The sequence below is a fragment of the Pogona vitticeps genome, chromosome 6 (assembly GCF_051106095.1).
Source record: "Pogona vitticeps strain Pit_001003342236 chromosome 6, PviZW2.1, whole genome shotgun sequence".
Lineage (NCBI taxonomy): Eukaryota > Metazoa > Chordata > Lepidosauria > Squamata > Agamidae > Pogona > Pogona vitticeps.
The window spans coordinates 116950890-116974985 of NC_135788.1; the positions used below are offsets into that span (position 1 = coordinate 116950890).

General features: G+C 46.2%; 2 protein-coding genes across 3 annotated transcripts; one reads left to right on the forward strand and one right to left on the reverse strand.

Annotated features, from left to right (window-relative positions):
• Positions 1 to 7020: 7020 nt before the first annotated feature.
• Positions 7021 to 9180, reverse strand: DAD1 (defender against cell death 1). The gene is made up of 3 exons (XM_020777817.3): positions 8851 to 9180; positions 7751 to 7897; positions 7021 to 7201 (listed from the first exon to the last, which is right to left on the reverse strand). The coding sequence occupies exons 1-2, from the start codon at positions 9092 to 9094 to the stop codon at positions 7767 to 7769; spliced, it is 375 nt and encodes a 124-aa protein (XP_020633476.1). The 5' UTR covers positions 9095 to 9180; the 3' UTR covers positions 7021 to 7201; positions 7751 to 7766.
• Positions 9181 to 9455: 275 nt separating this feature from the next.
• Positions 9456 to 21159, forward strand: ABHD4 (abhydrolase domain containing 4, N-acyl phospholipase B). Of its 2 annotated transcripts, none has more exons than XM_072977017.2 (7): positions 9456 to 9613; positions 15219 to 15307; positions 16835 to 17210; positions 17805 to 17959; positions 18560 to 18671; positions 19790 to 19976; positions 20849 to 21159. In XM_072977017.2, exons 1-7 carry the CDS (start codon positions 9513 to 9515, stop codon positions 20936 to 20938), a joined length of 1110 nt encoding a protein of 369 aa, XP_072833118.2. In that variant the 5' UTR covers positions 9456 to 9512; the 3' UTR covers positions 20939 to 21159. The 2 variants fall into 2 exon arrangements, with proteins under 2 accessions (XP_072833118.2, XP_072833119.1); XM_072977018.2 differs by lacking the exon at positions 9456 to 9613 and adding an exon at positions 10545 to 10685.
• Positions 21160 to 24096: the final 2937 nt, after the last annotated feature.

Consider the following 24096-nt stretch of genomic DNA (forward strand, 5'->3'; position numbering starts at 1 on the left):
TATCTCCCCTCAAGTCTTCTTCCCTCAAAGCTAAACAGGCCCAGTTCTTTCAGTCTTTCCTCACAGGGCTTGGTTTCCAGTCCCCTGATCCTCCTTGTTGCCCTCTTCAAGGAGGACCTAGGCTACAGATTCGGAGAACACACAGCCCTCCAGAGATTGTTAGGTGACAATCCCCATCAATTCTTCCCAGTAGGACGACGGGAGATGTAGTAAACCACATTTGGAGGGCCACACGGTCCCCATCTCTGCCACAGATTCAAGGGAGCATTGACTGCTGTCAAATTAGCCCTCACCACCAAATGTTCTCCAGATGTGCTGCATTACAGTTCCCATCTTTCCCTGCCAACAGGTTGAAACAGAACGAGGTGCGTATTTTTCCTATAGGTCAGCAGTATCTGTGTTTCAGCTCAGTTCTGTATGCATCAGAAGTTAGCCCACAACAATTGTGTATATGATTGCATGGGAAAAATATATCTATGTAGAAAATCAACATTTTATTCATAGAATTACTACAATTCAATGACCTTTTTGTTTGTCCGTGTGTGATCTGCCCTCAAGTCACATCCAACTTCTCACAATCCCAATAGGGTTCTCAAAGTCTGTGAAATATTAAAGGAGTGGCTTTACCTTGACTGCCATCTCTCATGAGCATTCATGGGTGAGCAGGGATTTGAACTCAGGTCATCTGATTTCTAGTCAATCACTTTATCCACTACACCACACTGGCTGTCAGGCCCGTGGACTCCATAGGGTTTATGTAGGTGCTGAAACCTTTCAGCAATGGCTTCAAAGGGCTGTCTATCTACTTCAGTCTAGCGATAGGGTAGTGAATCAGGATTTCAGCCTTAACCAGAGAGAAAGCTTAGATGCCAACGTATCATGATACTTAAACATATTTTCAAGCTTATTTGGAATACACACTTCACACATCCAGAAGGTAAACAGGAGAGCTTCCCAAGACTTGGAAGGCTTGTTATGAGGACCAGGCTAAAGACTTACTCTCTGTTGCCCCAATGCACAGGACTAGGGGTGATAGGCTTACATTCACAAGAGAGCAGATTTTCCTGGGATGTTAGAATATAGTGCATTATCCAATGAGGCCAATTCTCCAGAGGTGTGGGAGTTCAGTAGTGGACTTCTGGCAGAACCTGTGCGGCCATCTAGATCTTCAAGCCCTAGGTTGTGTTGATGGAGTAGATATCCTCCATGATTCCCTCCAACTTTACTTTGATTTTCCAAGTGAGCTATCACAGCTATGCGATGCAAACTGGAAATGGTGCAAAGCTTTGCTAGTTACCAGAAAAAACAACAACAGGATGACACGAGGCTCCACACCCCCTGATGACCCCACCCAGCGGTTTCATATAGATGTTAAACAGCATTGGGGAGATAATCGGCCATCTCTTGAACATCTCAAAAATATCCATACCAATAGATTTACATCCTACTTAGCCACTTGTTTCCTGTAAGTGGGAGAAAACCATATCTATTTATAGAGCAAAGAAGCCAGGACTCCCTCATTTTCAACACAGGGAATGGCAGAAGTGTAGCATGGCAGTATTGAAGGAGATAGGAAGGCAGAGAGATGAGCCTGTCTGAATATCATCCTACCAAACACATGAAGGTGGAAAAATCATCCTCAGTCAACAGCGGCTACCTTGGCTGGCATTTAGGGCTGATCTAAGACATGTTGGTGTTTAAGACGGAAGACATCCTAGCCGGATTGTTCTATAAGGAAGGAGAAACAAAAGAAACCAGCCAAACATGAAAAACACACAGAGATGAAAGCCTTAAGATACGGAGAGATGGGATCTGATTGCTTAAAGGGTCAGATGCATTTTGAATAATAAAAAGGGGTTTTGTTTAACGGAAAAGCCCTGTACATGTCACATATTGGTTCTGTGGCCTTCTACAGGTATAATAAATTAGCAATGGCTTTGTAGACCTCGGGATAATTCCATTTGCCACCTAATGGGGCTTCAAAACAAATACAGTTGTGGCCCACTTAATGATTACCCCGTATAACGACGAATCCACTTCATGACAATGTTTTAATAGGGTTTTTTCACTCCGCGATGATTGGTTCCCTGCTTCGGGAACCAATTATTCGCATTACGACGATCAAAACAGCCGATGGTCGGGTTTTCAAAATGGCTGCCGGCTGCTCAAAATGGCTCCCTGCTGGTTTTAGGAGGCATTTTTCACAAGACGGGCACCCGAAAATGGCTGCCGTATGGAGGATCTTTGCTGGACGATTAGGTATTTCACCTATTGGAACGCATTAACCGGTTTTTAATGCATTTCAATGTGTTTTTTTAATTTCGTTTGACGACGTTTTCGCTCTACAGCGATTTCACTGGAACGAATTAATGTCGTCAAGCGAGGCACCACTGTAATCAGAGATCTCAGCAGCCACTATGGCTTTGTTACTTTTGCAGAAGGCTACAAAATACTCAATTGACTAAAATGCATTGGACTTTTTTGATGAATAAAAGCAATTTTTCTACATGTTTTAAAAACATCTTGTGCTCTCCCCCTTCTGTGGCTAATGGATCGGCCACCTCACTCTTCCTTCTGACACAAGGGTTCTTAGAGTTGATGGTATATACACGTCCATTCAGAAGAAAGTCTCAAACTGCTGAGCAACTTTTGTTAGGACTGTGGTGCGGGATTAAAAATAGCATCTGCTGGGGCGGATGGAGAAAGAGGCAGACAGCAAAGGTTTTGAAGTTGCACCGTACCCGATTAAAGACAAAGACTTGACACACTCTCCGAAAAAGTTAACACAGAAGGATTATTTTTAAACCTTCTGCAGAACAGGTGTTTTCCATCCTGCTATTTACATCAATTTTTTTTTAAAAAAAAATCTCATCTCACCCCCCTCCCCACAATTTGAACTAGACAAGGCAGGAAAAAACAAGCTGGGCAGGAAGTAGAAAATATGTCAACCCTAACTGGGTCAAAACCAACCTACCCCTCTGCCTTCCATTACGTCACAGGCGCAGAAACCTATTTGGGTCAGCGTTTGAAGCTCATCCCGCAGAAACCGCTTCCTCTCGAAAGCAGGGTTGTTTTTCAAGTTGACGGGGAGTTTCAAAGCCGTGGCACGTGCCAGGGCTTCCGTGGACCAAGGGGAGGTAGAGAGAACGTTAGCCCACAAGGCAGGGCTGGGGGGTGCTACTTGGAGTAAGGGTGGAGACTGCACAGCTGCAAGCAGGTGAGACCCGGAAGGGTGGAAAAGTAGCTATGTATATCACCCTGAAAAGGTTTGCAAAAGCTAAGAATAACTTTGTGGCAGCCTCTGTTGTGGGTATGGCGGACAGGGAAACAAGGGCAAACCGAGGTCTTCTGCACTTGCCGTGAATGAGTCTGATCTACCCCAATTCCATTAGAATATTTTTTAAAATCCGTATCGGAATTGCATGAATTGCATGCACTCCTTTGCCAGGTATCCAAAGATATACAGTGGTGCCTCGCTAGACAGTTACCCCGCATGACAGTTTTTTCGCTAGACATTGACTTTTTGCGATCGCTATAGCGATTCGCAAAACAGTGATTCCTATGGGGGAATTTCCCTGGACAATGTTTGGTCCCTGCTTCGCAAACCAATTTTCGCCAGACAACGATTTTGACAGCTCCCTCCGCGCTCGCAAAATGGGTGTTTTCGGGACCTAAGCTTCGCAAGACAGCTATTTAAACAGCTGATTGGCGGTTCGCAAAGCGGCTTTCCTATGGCCGATCTTTGCTAGACAATGACGATTCTTCCCCATTGGAATGCATTAAACAGGTTTCAATGCATTCCAATGGGGAAATGCTTTTCGCTAGACAATGATTTCGCTAAACTGTGATTTCAGTGGAATGGATTATCATCGTCTAGCGAGGCACCACTGTATGCATTCCAAGCAAAGCCAGCTCTACTCTTAGGCAGAGTGGGAAAAACTGTCTTAGGCAGCAGATGCTGAAGGATAGCAGTGTTGAGTCCTTCAGCTCTTTCGCCTGAGCCCCAGGTCGCTCTCTTTTCTTAGGAGGACCCAAAAAAGTGGTCATGTTACTGGCTCTATTTCCTTTAACATGCCACAAGCATTGGGACGGATGCTATTCTACTCTTGTGTTCCATTGGGAATTCCCATCAGCTTACATACATGGAGCAGCGGACGTAGAGTAACTTCATCCCTTTCTTTAGGAAGCAAACATCTGTTGAGCTAGGAGGGATTCCAGGGGTCATGCGCAGGTTTCTCCTTTCAGAAGCAGGACGTCCACCAGCAAAAAAACTCTTAATAGGTGACCATTCAGCAGCCGCTTGAAATCCTTCAACAGAGGACAACCCACTAGTTTCCTGGACAATATTTTCTACTATGAAATAACTTTTATAGTTAAGAAGTTCTCCATAGTAGTAAGGCCCATATCATACTGCCTCTGTATGTAAAGATTCCATTTAGCTCCCAGCATCCTAAGAGCTGTTGCTAGACTTAACATCTGCTGGTTTGTTCAGTCCCCTCTTACAACCATCTAGACCGGTAATAACAACCACATCTGTGCAATTTATTCATCCCTTTTGTGTGATTATGAGCATAAACTTCAGTTATTATTTGATTTTTTAAAATCTTTTTTCATATTGATTAACTCTACTACTGATGTTTAAATGTTGTTATATTTTATATTGTTATTATATACGGTATGTTGGAAGCCGCCCAGAGTAGTCAATGGACTAGATGGATGGGGTATAAATGCAATAAATAAATAAATAAAACCCCAACTCTGCTTGCCTTCACAGTGATATGCAGGCCCAAGAATCAATCGCTACTGGTGCTAGTAGTGAATTTGGAAGTACAGAGTCTCATCCTGACAAGCCCTACAGCCAGCTAGCCTCCACCTCCCCAAGAGACCAAAATGCAGAGGTTTGGGTTGAATCATCTGAATCTATCAAGTCTTTTGTAAAGCTAATGGCTCCTAATTACCCAGTCAAGAGTAAAGGACAATATAATGCTCCTGGAGGAGCCATTTGTCCCTTAGCTGCTGTTGCACTCCAGGGGAAACTAGGACATCTGGAGAATTGGTGGCAGATGATGCCTTAGTCTGTGTTGATTAGAAAGTCCTGGGGCTTCAGCTGTGAAAGTCCTCCTTCCACTGCACCCCTGCAGAAATTGCAGGGGACCATAATCTCCCCACTATCAAGCACATATTCAAAGGAGCGGGCGTCTTAAGTGTTGTTTTTCAAGACAAAGTCACAGTTCCTATGGAGGAACAGAAGTGGGAAGCATGGGGCAGCTAAACCCTGCTGTCCATGGATACCCGTATGTTGTTTGACTGAAAATCCCACCAGCATAATTGGTGAAGGATGATGGGAGTTATAGGCAAATATACCTCCATGGTAAAGGCAGATGATTGAGCAACTCAAGAATGGAAAAAGCAAATGGCTAAAAAACAGCACACCAGAGGAACATATCATATACCTGAGATTAGACTGCAGCAGCCTTAAAATATTCAGAGTACGGCCGAGAACTTGAAGGGAAGTCTCGGATGACAACAGATTCCTGGTTGTAGAAACCAACCATGTCAGCGGGAAAGCTGAACCAGAAATTTAAGACATACATAGTGAAAGTTAGTGGGTTAATTCTAAATATGGATCCTTGCATGCTCATATTATGGGTAGATTATCTCATGAACACTGCAGGACTGGTCTGTTTTGGATTTAAAATTCATTGCAGCCTGAACACAAGTCAATTGCCTCTGGAACTGCTTTTGCAAGAGTTCTTGATACAAATTTGAATACCAAAAGTAAGATGAAAGCTATGGACAGTAACACAACTTCAAATTGAATGTCGAACATTCTTTTTTGGGACTCTATATACACTTTAAGGGGGAGTCCAGTAAGCTTTATTCTCACAATTCATGTGGTTAAGAAAGAAAAAGGTCTGATTGTGTCATTTACAGGGGGAGACACAAGATGGCAGTAAAATAAAGAGAAAGGCAAGAGTTTTGAGCTGTTAGCAACATAAAAGGGTTTGTGTTTGTGTACATGCGGGGGGGGGAGAACAAGGGCAAGCAATACCTTCATTAAACCATCAAAATCTCACTTACAGATAATCTTCTGAGGCCTGAATGATTCTTCATACAGAGCTGGCTGTTCCTAGTTATGTACTGGAGGTCTGAAATCTGCCACCTCAAGCTGGTTTTTACAAGACCGAATACTCCATTTTGGACATTAATTTTTGGGACCCTAGCCAAGTCTGCTCTGTAATCACCGGACTGATGAGGGAGGGCCCTGACAGAATTCAAAACCTTATTCATTTGTGAGATTTCAGAAGTCCAATAAATGTACTAGCCATCCTTGTTTTCAGATTGCACATAAAAACACACACAGCTTTTTTTCTCTTTTTTTAAAGTCAAGAATGGAAAGGCAAACAGGGACTAATGAAGAGCGAAAATGTCTTGTCAGCGAAAGCAGGTTTGGTTCTGAGGAAGTTTAAACATTTGGCTGTACAGAACAAAGCCTTACACCAGGCAGCTACTCGGCCACAGATCGGTTTTTCTTCCCGGGCATACAAGGAAAATGGTGGGCCTTATTGTTTTGATAATCATGGCTGAAAAGGAATAAACAGCATAATCCTGTGGGGCCCAAGTCATTAGAAAAGCAAACCGTGCTGCTTATATACTGCCCCATAGCACTTAAAGCACTGTTTGGGCAGTTCATAATTTAATTTTGCAGGCTACACACGGCCTCTGCCACCAGCAAGCTGGGTACTCAAGCCGGCTACCTGGGATTGAACCTAGGCTGTGAGCAGAGCTTTAGCTGCAGTACTGCAATTCAACCACTATGCCAATAGGCTCCTAAATTCAGTGGAGCTCAAAAAGACAAGAAATCTAGAACCTGATTTAGCTATTTGGTAGTACTTAGCAGAAAGAAGTGACAGGAAGTGAAACAAGTAAGCTAAATATTTCCCGAAGAGTAGCTTTCGCCATCCAGGACAATGTTCAGATTGCCCAGTGTCTCCAGCCTAAGAAATAAGATACAACAAATGTAACAAAAAAGGTTTATTGGGAATCCACGAAGTGGAAGGCAGTGACTAGGTATTTCAACATAATGCTTTCAAATCCTCTTCCCTTTTCTCACTGGGAATCTTATTAGAGTCCACCAAGTATCATTGGCTGCTCATGCAGTGGAGCAGAGGGTCTTCAATAAACACGACAAGCCCAGGACCTATGAGAGGAAAAATGAGAGACGTTGAAGGAAGTGTTATGTTTACAAAGGGGAAGGGGGCAAGAAATGGAAAGTTCACTTGCTGTATCCACAGTAACTCCAAACCAAACAACCCTCCCAAACAATTTAACTAGAACTAAGTGGGTGTCAAAATAGCAAGACAAACACAATCACTTTTTAATCTGCTGGGTGGGGGGGAATGTCACCCTAAACTACTCATTTTCAATCTACTCAGTGGCCATCCAGTGATATAGCTCAGATTGTTCTGATCTTTATGATTAAAAATACAAACCTAATTAGAGATGGGCACAAAGTAAAATTCGGCAGTTCCATGGACACTGCACGGTTCCCTCCACTGCCTCTTCTGTACATACTCTTCCGTATGTATTGTTTTCTGTAATGTTAGTGCATTATTCCAAACAGCCTAACCAAGTTACCATTCTCAAATAAGGGACACACCTCAAGAGAAGAACAGCCAGCATATTTTGCAGTAACAAACTTAACTCTTCCTTGAAACCACATGCCCACATCCCAACCAGTCACAATTACCTCCAGGTCTCCTTTATCAGCCTACAAAGTTGATGACAACCAAATGCAGGATGGTGCTGGCAAAGAGGAAGTCAGCAAAGGCCCGTTCCGGCGAAATCCCCTGGAACTCCCCCTTGTTTTGGGGGTTGATTTGAATCCGCAAGCAAACTACAGAGAAAGGGAGAAAACACACACACTGTAAAATACTATGAAAACACTGGTGCCAAGAGAGCTTCGGAGGGAGGGCCACCATTCCACAAGGAGGATGCATCTGCAGAGAAAACCATTTCCCATGACTTCACGTAATGCACGGTCTTCACTGGTACAACCCAAGGACTTATCTGGAAGATCTCGATGGGTGGACAAGCACCCAGAGGAAAAGGTCCTCTTTCAGATACTGAGGGCTTCCATGATCACAATCTGAATGACTGAGAGTGGCAGCCGCTGTTCTTTTAGAATCACTTTCGTATGGTTTCTATCAGGCTTTCCCAGCAGCAGTCTAGTTGACGCTTATTGCGCAAGATGCATAGTCTCCAAGGGCAGCCCTACAAAGAGCACCTAGCAGTAGTCCAAGTACCAATCTGCCGGTGTGTTAACTACTACAACCCAGGTCACACTCAAACTGGCCCAGGGGGTTCTTCAAGCCACTGAGTTCATCTCAGCCCCAGTGACACAGTTATAAACTGGCTCCTTCAGAGGATGCAATCCGGAGGAGAACCAAATGTATGCCTAGAAGCCACATCCCTTGGAAAAGGAGACTTGCACGGTTGCCACGTCCCTCCCCTCCTCACCCCCCCTTCACGTCACCATGGCGACTGCACCAGCTCCACCCTCCTCCAGGGCTGGGCCACTAAGAGGTTGCCAGGTGAGCTGCTGGACCCCGGTTGCCATAGCAACGACAGGCCTCAAGCGGCTCCGCCCTCGCCTGACGCCGACGGGTTGCCGTGGCGACGGCCGCGCACGCGCAGAATCCCACCTCTTCCTCCCTCATTCTCCTCAAGCTAGTTAGCGTGACTTGATTTGGGGACTACAACTCCCAGGATTCCCTCCTGGCGGGTTCTGAGGGGTGGGGTGGGGTTTGTAGTCCCGGACGGTTTCCGAGCCCTGCCTCGGCCACTCACCGCCCAAGATGAAGCTCCCGACGGCGGAGATGAAGCCCGAGAGGAAGGAGTTGAAGGGGAAGGTGCCGACGCCCAGGCAGTACCCGAACTGCAGCGCCCCCGTCAGCATGACGTAGAGCAGGTAGGCGTCCAGCACCTTCAGGCGGCTCGGCGTCCCGCTGCTGTACTCGGCCAGGAAGCGCCGCACCACCGAGCCCACCGAGCTGGCCCCGGAGCCCGACGACCCGGAACCCGCGCCCGACATACCGACGGCTTTCGAAAAGGGAAGGGGGCGTCTGCTTTCTGCGTCCTAGCTAGCCGGACTGAGTGGCCGGAAGCGAGGAAAGAACTTCCGGGGTCAGTCTGTAGAGAACGCATGCGCGGGAAGAGGTCTTCCTGCAAGACGCATGCACGCTGATCGACTCGTTTGCTCAGCAGGCACGTCTAGTCCGGGCAGATATCTCCGCATGCGCGTTGTATTCCACTGACTGGGAAAGCGCATGCGCAGAATCCTGTTTGCTCGTAAGGCCGTCCCATTGGCGAAATAGGCTGCCTTTTGCGCATGTGTAGTACACTCATCCATACGCATGCGCCTTGTAGAAGGTTGTGGAAGCGGGGTGGCAGTGACTTTAAAGTTTCGAGAACATGCATGAAGTTGTTGTTTAGCCGTGTCCGTAGTACGCATGCGTATTCCATCTGGAGTAGAACAAGCCTGCCTGATTAAAATTATAAACATAGTGGGGGGAATGCGCATGCGCGTTCAGATCTCTCTCTCAGCCTACAGGTAAAATAGAGCTTTCGCTTAAAAAAATTGAAACCGAGTGTGTGTGTGTGCAGCACGTCCTAATCTTGCATCCCATAATGCATCCGATGACATTTCGATTCAGCTATTTACTGATCATCCCGTAACTTGATTTCCCCCTCGCTTTAAGTCAGCGAACAACAGAACCCTAATACAATCCAATCTATTATTTTTAATCCCTAGTATGTGCTTTTTATGAAATAAGGAGTTCATAGTAAAGCGGGGGGGGGGAAGGAACACTGCGTGTGCTCAGAAACACCCCTTTGCTGATGCACGGCTTAAAAATAATGTCAAGAAACGAATGCAAACAGGAGAAGAAAGCGACAGAAAGATATAGTAAGAGTCAATGGTTAAAATCGGGGGGCGGGGGGGTCCTCTTTTATAACTACGCCTCCCAGCTTCTTCAAGTGTCTGGGGTATCATGAGAGATGATGATGATGATTATGCTCCATACAGAGCACGTTACCATAGTCTCTCGAGACTGAAGGCTACCTAATCAAATAAAAAATCATGGAGAGGAGGAAAGGAACTTTTCCAAGCGCTTCCGATCCTCTTTGGCTGTTTTTATTTTTGTCCTTTTTTTAAAAAAAAGCCATTCCTGCCTTGTTTTTTCCAGCGGCTCCTCCTCCAGCCATCAATCATCCGGGTCAGGCCCCTCCCCTCTTTATGATGCTCCGCCCACATCAAGGAAGGAGGGAGCCCTTTTCTCCTCCTTCCCCCCCTCCTCTCTCTCTCCACCCCTCCCATTCCATCATCATCCATCCCTAGCCAAGCGGAGGGGGGCTGTGGCGCTGTTTTTTTCGGCGCTTCCTGTCCCCCCTCCCTCCTCCCCTCGTCCTTACATAACCCAGCAGGAAGGTTATACAACCGCCTTTTTCTCCGCCCCTTCCAGCCATTCATAAAATGTGAACCACGCCCCGTTCTCGGCCGCGTAGCCCCGCCCCCCGCGTTCCAAGCCCCGCCCACGCCCGCTCCTTAAGACCCGCCTTTCGAACCAGCTGTTGTGATGTAGACCTTTCTTGGGGGAAGTCATGGAGGAAGACCTGGAGCCGTCGTGAGTCCGGGGCTGAATTCGGTTTTAGTGGATTAAATCCGGATTAAATCCGGATTGAGAGCGATTTTCTCCCCCTCCACCTGGATCTTTTCCAGAGCAGGGAGGGGAAGGAATTTGGGGAAGAGGAAACCGGGGGAGGTGGAGTTTGTAGAGAGTTAAGATTTGGACCCAGAAGTGGGTTAGGAGGGAAGGATGATTCCTCTCCCCCCCATGCCTCTGCTTGGATGTGGATTCAGGGAATGGTTATTTTTCCAATCACTGAAGTATTGAGAGTTTTAACATAGGCCTATACAACTTACACCAATAAACTAGTTTGGGGCAAAAATAAGAATTTAAAAAGCTGATCCTGTTTAAACCATGGCTAACTCCGCTTCTGAAAGTGAAGTGGTGTTTGGGGGGGGGGGGGGACCAGATCTAATGGGAAAGGAAGGGAAATACTGAAGTAAAGGGTTTTTTTTGTTTTTTTTTGAAGCAATGCCAGAAAGAGGAACAGAATAGGCTGGAAGGAAGAGGAATATTGGAGGTTGTTAAAAGTAGATATTTAAACTAGAAACTAGTGACTTAAAGTAAATGACTTGCAGGATTAAGTCCCAGGGATTCATCACTTTACCCTGAAATCTGGGGCATGCTTTGTGGTGTTGTTTGATGGTCTTGTTTCTCCTTGGCGTGTGTGTGAAGTCTACAAGGCCTTTGAGCATGTACAGAGTGGCTTTTGTTCCCCACCCAGGCAAGGTGACAGAGGGACTAATTAACAAGTCTCGTTTGAGTTCTAAAGAACTCCGATTAAAATATTACAAGCTGCTGTTCAGCCCACCTGAGGTTGGTGCTTAATTTCTGATGGTATGAGGTTCTGCTAAGATGGCGGACAGGTGGAGCTTTTGGGTATGGCCGTGGTGGGTTGAGGAAGAAAAAAAATACTCTGTGTATGTTCAGAGGTCCTGGAACCTTGCTACGATGGTGCAGGGGCCTAAGTTGAAGCTTCGGATCAGATGGTTGTGGAGCTGGTTTTTTAAAAGGAGTGGGAGTAAAACAAAACCATCTGAAATCCCATTGTTGAATAAGTACCGTCTGCATCTATGTCTCTCAGTTGTTCTGTGTTATAAGAAGAGAGCGACCTGTGCAGGATCCGGTCCCTCCTTTCCTGCATTCAGGGCTAGAAAGGGTCTCTTCGGTGGCCCTACGGTCAAGGCAACAGGTGTGGGGCAGAAGAAGCAGGAGTGATTCAGCAAAGATGACAAGAGTGACTCAGCACTCCCGGCTTTCTCACCAACTGATAACAGAGCAGCCTTGTTCTTCCCGAGGGCCGTTCGTCACAAGGAGTTCGCGTCCTAGCACGAAAGTCTTTGAATTGTAACTTTTGTCTTGCGTCCAGGCCAGGGAAATGGTTGACAACTTGCTACACAACCACAGACAGTGTGGGCTGGGAGGGATTCTAAGAGCTGCCGGATAGCTAGTTCAGTGGTTTAGAGCCAGAGGTTGAGAGTAGATGTGAGATATTTGTATTCTCGGGGGACACGAATACGAATATTCCACGTCTAGTTGGGAGTTTCATTCCCCACTGTGCCTCCTTGGCTGGGGCTGGACTTGATCCATAGGGTCCCTTCCAACTCTGCAGTAGTAATATGATGAGTCTTGTCGAGTTCCTCGGTTTTATTTTGGAAACAAGGCAGCCTTGCTTCTCACTTTGTAGCACTCTTGGGAGGGGGACCACCATGCGCGTCGATAAGAAAAGCAGTGAAGAGTCTTGTGACATTTTAAAGGTAGTTTTATCACGGTACCTGTTGTTCTGTGCTGTTGAGTCTGACGTCTGGTGACCTAATGAATGGATGGCTTCCTGAATGGCCTGTCTTCAACAGAGCCTGCTTAACCTCTGTAAACTCAAAGCTGTGGTTTCCCTTATGGAATCAGTCCATCTCATATTGGACTCTCCTCTTTTCCCGCTCCCTACAATAAGGCCAGCATTATTGTCATTTCTAGTGGCTCTTGTCTTATGATGTGCTCAAAGCAGGACTGTGTCAGTTTCATCATTTTTTGCCTCCAGGGAAAGTTCAGACACATTTTGTTCTACAACCCACTTGCTCACCTTTCTGTCACTCCAGAGTAGCTGCAAACCTCTATTCTAGCAGCATTTTTCAAACCAACCATGAAAGCTGATGCCACAATAAAACTTTTTCCATATGTTTTTAAGGTGCTATAAGATGATCTACTGGTTCCCTTGTTTCATTCCAAGTGTAACTCCCCTGGGATCAGTGCATACCTTTGGGAGATGGAGGGTGTCCGTTTTATTCTTGTGGGTTAGGTGAGGTGTTCAGAATACGACAGGCCCAAGGACACACTAAAGGTTTCTTGGCCAAGCGGAATTTGAACTCAGATTTCTTAGTCTAATCCAGTAGTTCCCAAATTTGGGTCCCCAGATGTTCTTGGACTACAACTCCCAAGAGCCTTCACCACTACCTATGCTGGCTAGGATTTCTGGGAGTTGTAGTCCAGGAACACCTGGGGACCCAAGATTGGGAACTGATGGTCTATAGTGGTCCCCTACCTTGGGCCTCCAGATGTTCTTAGACTTCAACTCCCAGAAATCATGGCCAGCAGAGGTGGTGGTGAAGGCTTCAGGGAGTTGTAGTCCATGAACACCTGGGGGTCCAAGGTTGAGGACCACCTAAACATTACACTACACCAGTTCTGAATGCACATTTCCTCAAGATTTCACTTAAAAACCGTTGAGAAGGAGATAGTGACCAAGGGAAATAGATAGGGATCGAGAAGATTTATTGCCTTCTGCGTTTGTCAGATCATTTCATTAATTGGATCATTCAATGGACTTTAATTTCTCTATAATAATATCATTTACTATTTGCATTCCAGAGGTTTCAAAGTCCGACTTTCATGATCACAGTAATTCACAGGTGCCGAGGGTGTGGCCGTCCAGGCGATATTTATCGTTATCACAGCTCGCTTTAACCCATAGCCAGCATAAGTGTCTAATCACAGCTCATGGGAGTTGTAGTCCAGAAGCAATTTTGAGATCTACAGATTCCCCTCCCGGCAGTCTTCTTTACTAGCAGTCTTGCAAGCTCGACCAGGGTTGTATCATAGTTTGGAGTGCCAGACAGAGGCTGAGGAGATCTGGGTTCAAATTCCACTCCACTGTGAAATGAACACGTAAAATCTGTGTACTACAGTAACCCATGCTGCTTTGATTTGTTTTTGAAACATAGGATCGCTTGAGTTTAGCTGCAAAAGGGGAAGGGATTTTTACGAGGAAATTTAACAAACAACCCTGTTTGGTCCACATTCTTAGAAATGTTTGATAGTCAGGTGACATGTGGGAGGGGACATGAAAGCTTTTACCTATAAATAGGGACACACCTAGAAAAGACCATATTGCAGGGAAAGGTTGAAGGCAGATTGAAGGAAAAGAGGAAGACCAAATACGAGATGGGTTGATTCCCTAAAGGAAGCCATAGGCGTAGGTTTGCAAGAACTGAGCACAGCTGATGAGGACTGGACATTTTGGAGATTCCTTATTCCTAGGATTGCCATAAATTGGTAGTGACTTGACAGTACCTAGGTTTGCGTTTTCAATTCTAAGAATCTCCATCCTATATTGCCAAAGCTGAAGGATTGGTCCAAACTTCACCTTCAAAGTTCCAGGGCTTCCCCTTCTGTTCCTCTGTCCTGTCTTTTGTTTCTTGGGCATTTAATCCGATTTATGTTTGTACACCAGGAATGTGGTGGCGCTGCGGGTTAAACCGCAAAAGCCTCTGGGCTGCAAGGTCAGAAGACCAGCCGTCGTAAGATCAAATCCACACGGCGGAGTGAACCCCTGTCGCTTGTCCCAGCTCCTGCCAATCTAGCAGTTCGAAAGCATGTAAAAATGCGAGTCGATAAATAGGGACCACCACGGTGGGAAGGTCACGGCATTCTGTGTCTAGTCGCGCTGGCCACGTGACCACGGAAACTGTCTATGGACAAACGCCGACTCTACGGCTTGGAGACAGGGATGGGCACCGCGCCCTACAGTCGGACACGACTGGACTAAATGTCAAGGGGAACCTTTACCTGTGTTTGTACTTGCGGCTGAGTTGTACCTTGGAGAGTCAGTCTGAGTCATTTGTGTAAACCCAGAGCTGCTGCAGAGGATGGGAATAATGTTAGGGAGGTGTGGATGATGGTTGGTGTTATTTGTATTCAGAATAGAAGAGAAGGAGAGGCTCTAATTATTATGGACATCTTCCGTGGTCCCAAAAGTCAGACATCCTAGAACAGCAGTTTCCAATGTTGGATGACCCAAGTGTTCTTGGGCTTCAACACCCAGAAACCCCTGGTGCTGAAGGCATTTGGGAATTGTAGTCCAAGAACCCCTGGTTTACCCAAAGTTGGGAACCACTGTCCTAAAGGTTGCTATAGATTGCTGCTTCTATGTGTGACTTTACAAATATCTACTGTTTCCTTGTTCAGCTTTCCCATTGATCCTTCCTTTCCCCATGGGTTTACTCTCATGTCCACCCTCTCCCATCCCTTCCACAGGTCCCCTGGCTGGCTAGGTGGCTGGCTCCCTGCCTGGCGTCCCACCTCCATGTCCCACCTCAAGAATGTGGAAGCTCGGATCCTGCAGTGTAAGTGCCTGGCTACTTGAGAGGAGGGGTTCTCGGACTTCTGCTTCATGCATTGCACTGAGAAGTTTGCCAAAATTTCTGGGTCCCAACAGGAACAAAAAAAATCTGTGTAGTATGGGCTCCTTTGCAGAAAGGTGGAGGGAGTTTTCAAAAATTCACTAGTTTTGTCAAGAAATTCCAATAAGTCAAAATAAGCCATTGGTAGTAGACAGCTGTACCAATGCCATTGAGCATTTCGATGATAACGGAGACTGTAAGACAAAATTATAAAAATGCAGTAGTGTTTTGGGGAATTTTATTGATTCATTCATTCATTCCCTGTCCTTAAAAAGGAACAGCCTGGCTTCTCATGGGAGAGAGTTCCTGTATTTATAGATAGAAAATTCCAGGGTTTGGTCCTACTAAACTTACTTGTGAAGGTGATGGGACCAAAGGAAAAGCCTCATCTCATGATCTTAAGACCCAGGCAGGCTCATGCAGGAAGATCTGTTTTGAGATAGCTTGTTTAGAGCTTTGAAACCAGTACAGTGGTGCCCCGCATAGCAAGCACCCTGTTTAACGACGAATCTGCATAGCGATGCGTTTTTTGCGATCACAAAAGCGATCGCATAACGGTGTTCTCAATGTCTAAAAATCGCATTGCGATGATTGGTAAGCGTTTCGCTTACCGATCTTCCCATTGCGATGTTTTAAAAACAGCTGATCGTTGGTTCCAAAATAGTCGCCAGAAAAAAAATGGCCGCCCGCAGCGTTTCTGCGCAGTTTCCTCGCATACCGGGTGGCGAAAATGGCAGCCGTATGGAGGATTTCCGCATAGCGGCGAGTTTTCCCTCCATAGGAACGCATTAAAGGTGTTTGAATGCGTTCCTATGGGGTTTTTAGTCCCGCATAGCGACAAATCCGGATAGTGACGATTTTTTTAGAACGGATTATTGTCGCTATGTGGGGCACCACTGTACTTTGAATTGTGCTCAGAAAGAAAAGTGTCTCCTAAAAGACACACTAACTAGCATCCCAAGCAAATTGTGATAACAGATTGCTCTGGTTCTAAACACACACACACACACAGAGAGACTACATACAGACATATATATACACTGCTCTGTTTGGAACCATAGCAATTTGTTACCACAGTTTGCTTGGGATGCTAGTTAGTGTGTGTATATATAAATAGTGATGTTTTCATAATAGGATGCCGTTGTTTATACAGTATTACCATACATATTGAGATGGGGGGAGGAAATAGAAGTGTCTACATTGTTACGTGTTATATGAAAACAAGTTGCTTCCAAGAATCCTGCCGAATTATTGGACTGGGCGTTAACTTTTTGATAAAAGTCTCTTCCCAGTTCTCCACCTCTGGTTTAGGTAGGTCCTCCACCACGTTGCTTTTGAAAGCTTTCAGTATGTAGACCCTGGAGGCCTGATGCCTTGATGGGCTTTGTAGTATGTTTGGTTGGTGATGACTCAACTTTGGTCTCTCTCTCTCTCCCCTCTTTCTGTCCCTTTTTCCTTTTATCCATTCAGGCCTCCAGAACCGATTTGTGGCCCGTTACGTCTCCCTCCCGAATCAGGCCAAGATCTGGACGGTGTCCCTCTCGCCAGAACGGCGCAAGGGCCACACGCCGTTGGTCATGGTGCATGGCTTCGGCGGAGGCGTCGGGCTCTGGATCCTCAACCTTGACCCGCTGAGCAAATATCGCCCTCTCTATGCCTTTGACCTCCTCGGCTTCGGCCGCAGCTCCCGGCCCCCATTTCCTCGCGACGCTCAAGGGGCTGAAGAAGAATTTGTGAACTCCATCGAGGCCTGGCGTCAAGAAATGGGCATTCCCAGCATGATCCTGCTGGGTCACAGCCTTGGAGGCTTCCTGGCAGCGTCCTACAGCTTGCAGTACCCAGACAGGTGAGTCCGTGTTGGAGTTAACGAGTAGGAGAACATGCTTTCCGTAAAGGGAAGTCCCAGGGTCACCAGGTAGGACCCGGAAAAACACCTTAGAACTGTGTTTTCTAGCTGGAACTTAGAGAGACTGCAGAGAACTTAGAACTTCAGAGCTGGAAGGGATCCTATACATCATTGAGACCAGCCCCTGTCAAGAAGGCACAAGAGGGGAATCGAACTCCCAACCTCCGGCTCCATAACCAGATACCTAAACCACTGAGCAGATAAAAAGAGATGCATGTAGTTAAAGAATAATAAATTCAGGCGAACCAACAAGAAAGCTATTAAAGTAAATGCATTAAAACCATTAAAATCGACAAAGGAGATAAAGTGTATAGCAGGACCAATCTGAAATTATATGTTTTTAACTCCTTTCGTAATCATTTGGATGAGAAACAAATCTCAACAGGAGGACCAGCAAAGTCATGCCCATAAAAACCTCCCCACACATAGAAAACTAGTCCATGGGGGGGGGGAGATTATCTCTAGTTTTCCTGCATGTATTGTGCCGATTTGGTCTACCACCGTCTCTTCTCTTACACATCTTCTGTCTCCTAGGGTGAAACATCTGATCCTTGTGGATCCCTGGGGCTTTCCCACACGGCCGACCGACCCAGCTCAAACCCCTAACCCTCCAACTTGGGTGAAGGCTGTGGCGACGGTGCTGGGGCGATCAAATCCGCTGGCGGTGCTCCGTGCGGCCGGACCCTGGGGTGAGTGAGCGGTAAATTGTACGGAGATCCCGGAGGTTGAATGGAACGAGAAGATAGAAGTTGTTGGAAGAGTTTTTCTGATTATCAGTATTTTTAAGAATATTGTTCCAATATTATTTTTAAGAATATTGTTCCAATATTATTAAGAGTGGCTTGCATGTCTCAGTCTGTTTTTCTAAGTGAAGTGACATTTGCATGGCAATCTAAGGATTTAGGAGGTTTTATATGTGTTTCTTGTTCAGAGTGCGTTCTAGCCAATTCTGACTTATGGTGACTGTTTTCAGAGTTTTCCAGGTAGAGAGTAATCAGAAGGGGGGGCTTGACTTCCTTTCTTCTGGGGCTGTCCTGGGACTGTGCAGTTTGCCCAAGGTCACAGAGGCTGGCCTTACTCACAGGACGGTCAGTGAGGGAATCGAACTCCCTACCTCTGGCTCCTCAGCCGGATACCTAAACCACTGAGCTATTTTTGATACATCCATAGGGGAAGAGTGTGGGAAGGTGTTGGCTTACCCCCCCAAGCGAAAGGTGCTTCAAACATGTTCTGAAGCTTAACAGGAAGCTTGGCGTGAACCTACCGGTTCTCTCTATCCTCCCTTCCAGGCCCTGGACTGGTCCAACGCTTCCGTCCAGACTTCAAAAAAAAGTTTGCGGACTTCTTTGACGACGATACCATCTCGGAATACATCTACCACTGCAATGCTCAGACGCCCAGGTGAGAATGCTTGTTTCGAACCCTCGACTCTTGGAGGCGGTCTTTCCCCGCAGGTTGCCTTCCAGAGGAGTTTAACTATAACTCCCATCATCCCCTGGCCACCAGGGCTGACTGGATTTTTGTGAGACCTAGGACCCAACACGTCGTAAGAGTACCCAGTTTAGAAAGCTGCCTTAAACAGATGTCATGCTTAACCTATCAAAATCAGGAGCTTTCGAACACTGTTTTATAGTACTGGTTCTCAGCCATGCCAATTCAAGCCTGTGACTTCCCTTAGGAACTCAGTCCATCTCAGATTTGGTTTTCCTCTTTTCCTGCTGCCTTCCACCTTTCCCAACATGATTATTTTTTCCAGGCAATCCTGCCTTCTCATGATGTGGCCAAAGTAAGAAAGCCTCAGTTTCGTCATTTTTTTTGTCTCCAGGGATGGTTCAGGCTTGATTTAATCTAGAAAACACTGATTTGTCTTTCTGTCGGTCTGGAGTTTTTCAAAGCTCTTCTCCAGCACCACATTTCAAACAAATCCATTATTTGGTGGTTGTAGGTTTTTCGGGCTGTCTGGCCGTTTTCTGGAGCTTTTTCCTCCTAACGTTTCGCCAGTCTCTGTGGCCGGCAACTTCAGAGGACAGGAGTTAGAACTCTGTGTTCTGGTGTACTGTGTTGGATAGTTGAGTATTTGTAGCTGTGGGATTAGCTTTTTGTCCTTTTCAGAAGATTGCGTGATTATGGTGATCAGGGTGTTTTTTGTTATGGGTGTATTGTTGTGATAAGGGGGGGAGATGATCTGTCACTGTGATTAATGGGTGTCATTAGCTAGTCTTTTGTGTGCAGTGATCACTAGTCCTTGTGGCTGTGCTGGTGTTTGTGGATTTCAATGGCTTCCCTGTGTAGTCTAACATAATGATTGCTGGTGTTGTCCAGTACTTCTGTATCCTGAAATAGGATTTCGTGTCATCTTTTTTTTTTTACTCTCTAGCTTTCATCCCCATACGTGGCACTTGTCTATTCCTGCCACCTCCCAGCTCCCTGCAGTGCGACTTGTAAGACCAGGTTGCCTTAAGCAGGACTGCTGTTTTCCCATAACCTCTTCTCCCTTATCTCTCCCTTCCCTCTCCCAGTGGCGAGGCAGGGTTCAAGGCCATGACGGAGGCCTTTGGTTGGGCCCGGCGTCCCATGTTGGAACGTATCCACCTGATACGGCGTGACTTGCCCATCACCCTCATCTACGGTGCCAATTCTTGGATTGATACCAGCACTGGGGAGAAAGTCAAGCACCTGCGACCAGGGAGCTACGTCTGTGCGTTGGTAAGAGCTTCACCACCGAGAAACAGAATTGGGGGGCAGAGTCATACCCCAGTGGGCAGAATAGACTGCCTGCATGTACAAGGTAATGTGTCACAATGTCATGGAAAAACAGGGCAAAAGGAATGGCATGCAGTGGTGCCTCGCTTAACGACAATCCGTTCCAGGAAAATCGCCGTTAAGCGAAAACATTGTAAAGCGAAATAAAAAACCCTATTGAAACCCATTGAAACCCGTTCAGTGCGTTCCAATGGGGTAAAAACTCACTGTCCAGCGAAGATCCTCCATACGGGAGCCATTTTCGCTGCCTGTATAGTGAGAAATCTGTCCCTAAATACATTTTAATTACCCGGCGGCCAGTTTGAAACCGCCGATCAGCTGTTAGAAAAACATCGTTTTGCGAAGAATCGGTTCCCAAAGCAGGGAACCGATCATCACAAAGCGAAATTTCCCCATTTAGACCATCGTTTTGTGATTGCAAAAAGATTGTCATAAAGCGGATTCATCGTAATGCGGGGCAATCGTAAACCAAGTCACCACTGTATTGACATATGGGCTGGCTCACGGGTGAAGATGCTGGTGCCCAGAAGCGACCCTTCCCATGAGGAAATACAAGAGGATGTCTTGCTTAAACGAGTGTTCCCTTCAGCCTGATCTCACCCACAGTGACTGGCAGAGGCTCCGCTAGGATTCAGGCAGGGATACTCCTGTCCCAGCCCTACTTTGTGGTGCCGGGGCTTGAACCTGGCTCTGTCTGCCTGCAAACCATGTACTCCCACGACTGCACTCTTTCCCTAAATAGAAATCCAGGCAGGAGTTTAAAACAGGCCCCACCACATCTGCCACTTGCCTCACCTTCCCGATTTCTTCCTCAGGCAATTCCAGGCGCCTCCCACCACGTCTACGCCGACCAGCCCCACGCCTTTAACACCGCTGTGGAACAGATCTGCGACGCCATTGACTGATTGCACCCGGTGCAATCATGAGAAAGAAGCTTTCCGTTTCCGCAGCCAGACCACCCACCCGGTCGCTGGGACACGCACACGACAACCGCTCACGGGCCCTGAGGAGTGGAGGCACCACTCTGTGCTGGGTTGCTTGCAGCTCAGTCCCCCTCATCCCTACTTTACTTACCTCTGAAACTTTTATTCTCTGTAAAGGTTGCAGGCCGCCTGCGTTGGGTTAATCTAGGCTGGAATGGCTCTTTATTTTCCACCTATTTCCTTTACCACCTTCATTGCTTCATCATATCTCTTGCTACACTTAAATCTGCCCTTCAACTTTCCATCTCTCTAGTCCTATCTCTGTCCACTCCCTCACCCATTTTCCTCCCTTGTGTTCCCCTCATCCTTCCCCTCCACCTGCCATTTTCTTGACCATTACTTTGCTCCACTTTTTTTTTGGCTTATTATATTCCCACTATATTTTAGGCTACAGAAAACCACCTTCGGTTTCTATTGGTACCCAAGCTTCATGACACGGATGCCACAGTGTCGCACTACACCTGGCGTATCTCAAAGGCTTTGTTCGTTTCCTTCTCTTTAACTTCTCATAGTAACTTCTCAGATATCTGCTGCCAGAGGGATGATGGAGCAAATGCTTTGTGTGCTTGCTAGTTGGAGAAGCCATACAGAATCAAGGCATGGGCGCGATAAGAGTCTTGACTGCTCTGACCTGTTTTGGGGTGCTCTAGGACACTAGTCTTCACATTTGAGGTCACTCTCCTCAGGAGGATGACAGAAATCTCAAATGATTAATTCTCATTGGGCTTCTGAGGGAAGGATAAGGCTAACACGAAGTCCCAACCTCCAGTTTTCACCCGGGGTGAAGAAAACATGAAGGTCAGTAGTTCAGGTGTAGTGTGGAGGGCCACCATGTTACTCTTATGATGATGGAGGATCAGCTTGTCTCTCCTGACCGGATGATCCTTAGAAAGCCAGCTAAACAATGAATCTCCTGGCCCTGGAGAGAGAGAGAGAGAAGCATGCCTACTAAGAGTCTAACGTCTTTCATGAGGTACAGGATTGGCCAGGATCCGAATGGCTTCTAGCCATCAGCCACAGCCATTTATGTCATTTTAGAATTATGAAAGAGGACCCCTGTAGTCTTTTGAACTGGCCTTTGGTGTAGGAAATCTGTATTTCAAACACACACATGCACACGGTGTGGCACAGTTCCTCGCACTGTGTGTTGTTCACATGTTCTGTTTCACTTCAAGATCTGCATTGCGATGGGTCTCGAAATGCGCTCATGACTTCCTGGTGTGGAGCAGGCAAAGAAAACCTGTGTATGGCTCCTGGGGAAATCTGTTGTGTCACGTGCTCCATCTAGCGGTGACAAAATGCAGTGGAGGTTGTAGTGGATGCGGGCTGTGTCTTCCCATCCCATAACAGAAAAGTCAATTCTGGGTGGGGAATTGAATTCCATAGCCATGGGATTCTTAGATTTGTACTTAAAAAAAACACTCAACTGTTGAACTTCCTTTAATTCTTGTCCTTATACACATAGGCAAAGATTCTATCAGAGTATCTGTTTCAGCAGCCATTATGGTGGCCTTGATTGGTTCTATTAACTTAAGATGTATGTGGTCTGTGGGGGTGTCTCTAATCCCCCTTGCTCCCCCGCTGCATGAAGTTTCAGCTGAGGTGAGGGAGATGCGTTTTCACGTAGGCAGACAAAGCTCTGTTCTTAATCCCCTCACGTTTATTGGAAATCTTGGCCTTTTTCATTTATGTCCGCGTTGGCTCTGTGGTGCCACATTAAGAAACTTCCTTAACAATTGGATGTGGGAGGCTGTTTGAATCGCGGCCTCCGTTTCCTTCCTGTGTGGTGCTTTGTATAGAATTTACCCTGATTTATACTAAATTTTATATGTTTAATAAATGAGATGGCCGTTTTGAAAAATCGTGTCTTCCGGTTGCCTCGTTGTTGACCTCTTGCCTCTGTGCCATTTCTGGTTGTCAAACCTTGTAGTTGGTGTCCTTCAAAACTTAGTAAACATGATTTGTAGGCACAGAATCCTGTCAAGTCCCCCATGCTTGGCCTGGAGGTTCTGCATTTTAACCCAGTTCTGGAGAAAAATAACTTCCTAATGATGACCCCAAATGGTTTCCCCATTCTTCTGACCCATTTAGAATAACGCAGTTGGAAGGGGCCTATAAGGCTGTTGAATCCAACTCCCTTCTCAATGCAGGAATCCAAATCAAAGCAGATCTGACAGACGGCTGTCCAATTTTCCCTTAGATGCTTTCAGCATTGGAGCACCCGTCACATCTAGAGGTACTTGCATCCATTGTCGTACTGCTCTAACAGTTAAGAAGTTGTTCCTGGCATTCAGCTTAAATGTGGCTTCCTGTAATTTGAGGACATTGTTATTTGTCCCGCACTCTGAGATGATCAAGAGCAGATCCTGCCCCTCCTTTTTATAGCAACCTCTATATGATGAGAGTGCTATCATCTCTCCCCACAGTCGTCTTTATTCAAAGCTAAACCAGCCTGTTCTTTCAGTCTTTCGTCATAGAGGAAAGTTTTCAGTCTCTTGACCATCCTTGTTGCCCTTCTCTGAACTTGCTCCAGTTTGTCAGCATCCTTAAAATGCAGGATCCAGAGCTGGACACAATAATCTAGATGAGGCTTAACCAAGGCTGAACAGAGTGGAACTAGTATTTCATGAGATTTGGACTGTATTCGTGGAGCCTAAAATAGCATTTGCCTGTTTTGCAGCCACATCACCTCGTTGGCTTATATTCCGATTGTGATCTACAACAATTCCAAGATCCTTCTCTCGTGTTGTATTATTGAGCCAAGTATTCCTTATTTTGTAATGGTGTGCCATTCCCCCACCCCGTTGTAGAATTTTGTACTTCTCCCTGTTAAATTTTATCTTTTTTTTCCAGCCCAGTGTTCAAGCCTATCAAGACCTTTTTGAATTTTGTTTCTTCCTTCCACGGTATTAGCTATTCCGTCCAATTTTTTGTAATCTGCAAATCTGATAGTTATTCCTTGCACCTTCCCCCATCCAAGCCATAAATAAAAATGATAAAGGGCCCTTGGACCAGGACAATGTTACAGCCGGCTCACTTAATCTTGTCCCTTTGCCAAAATGGCCCACCCCAATTTCCCA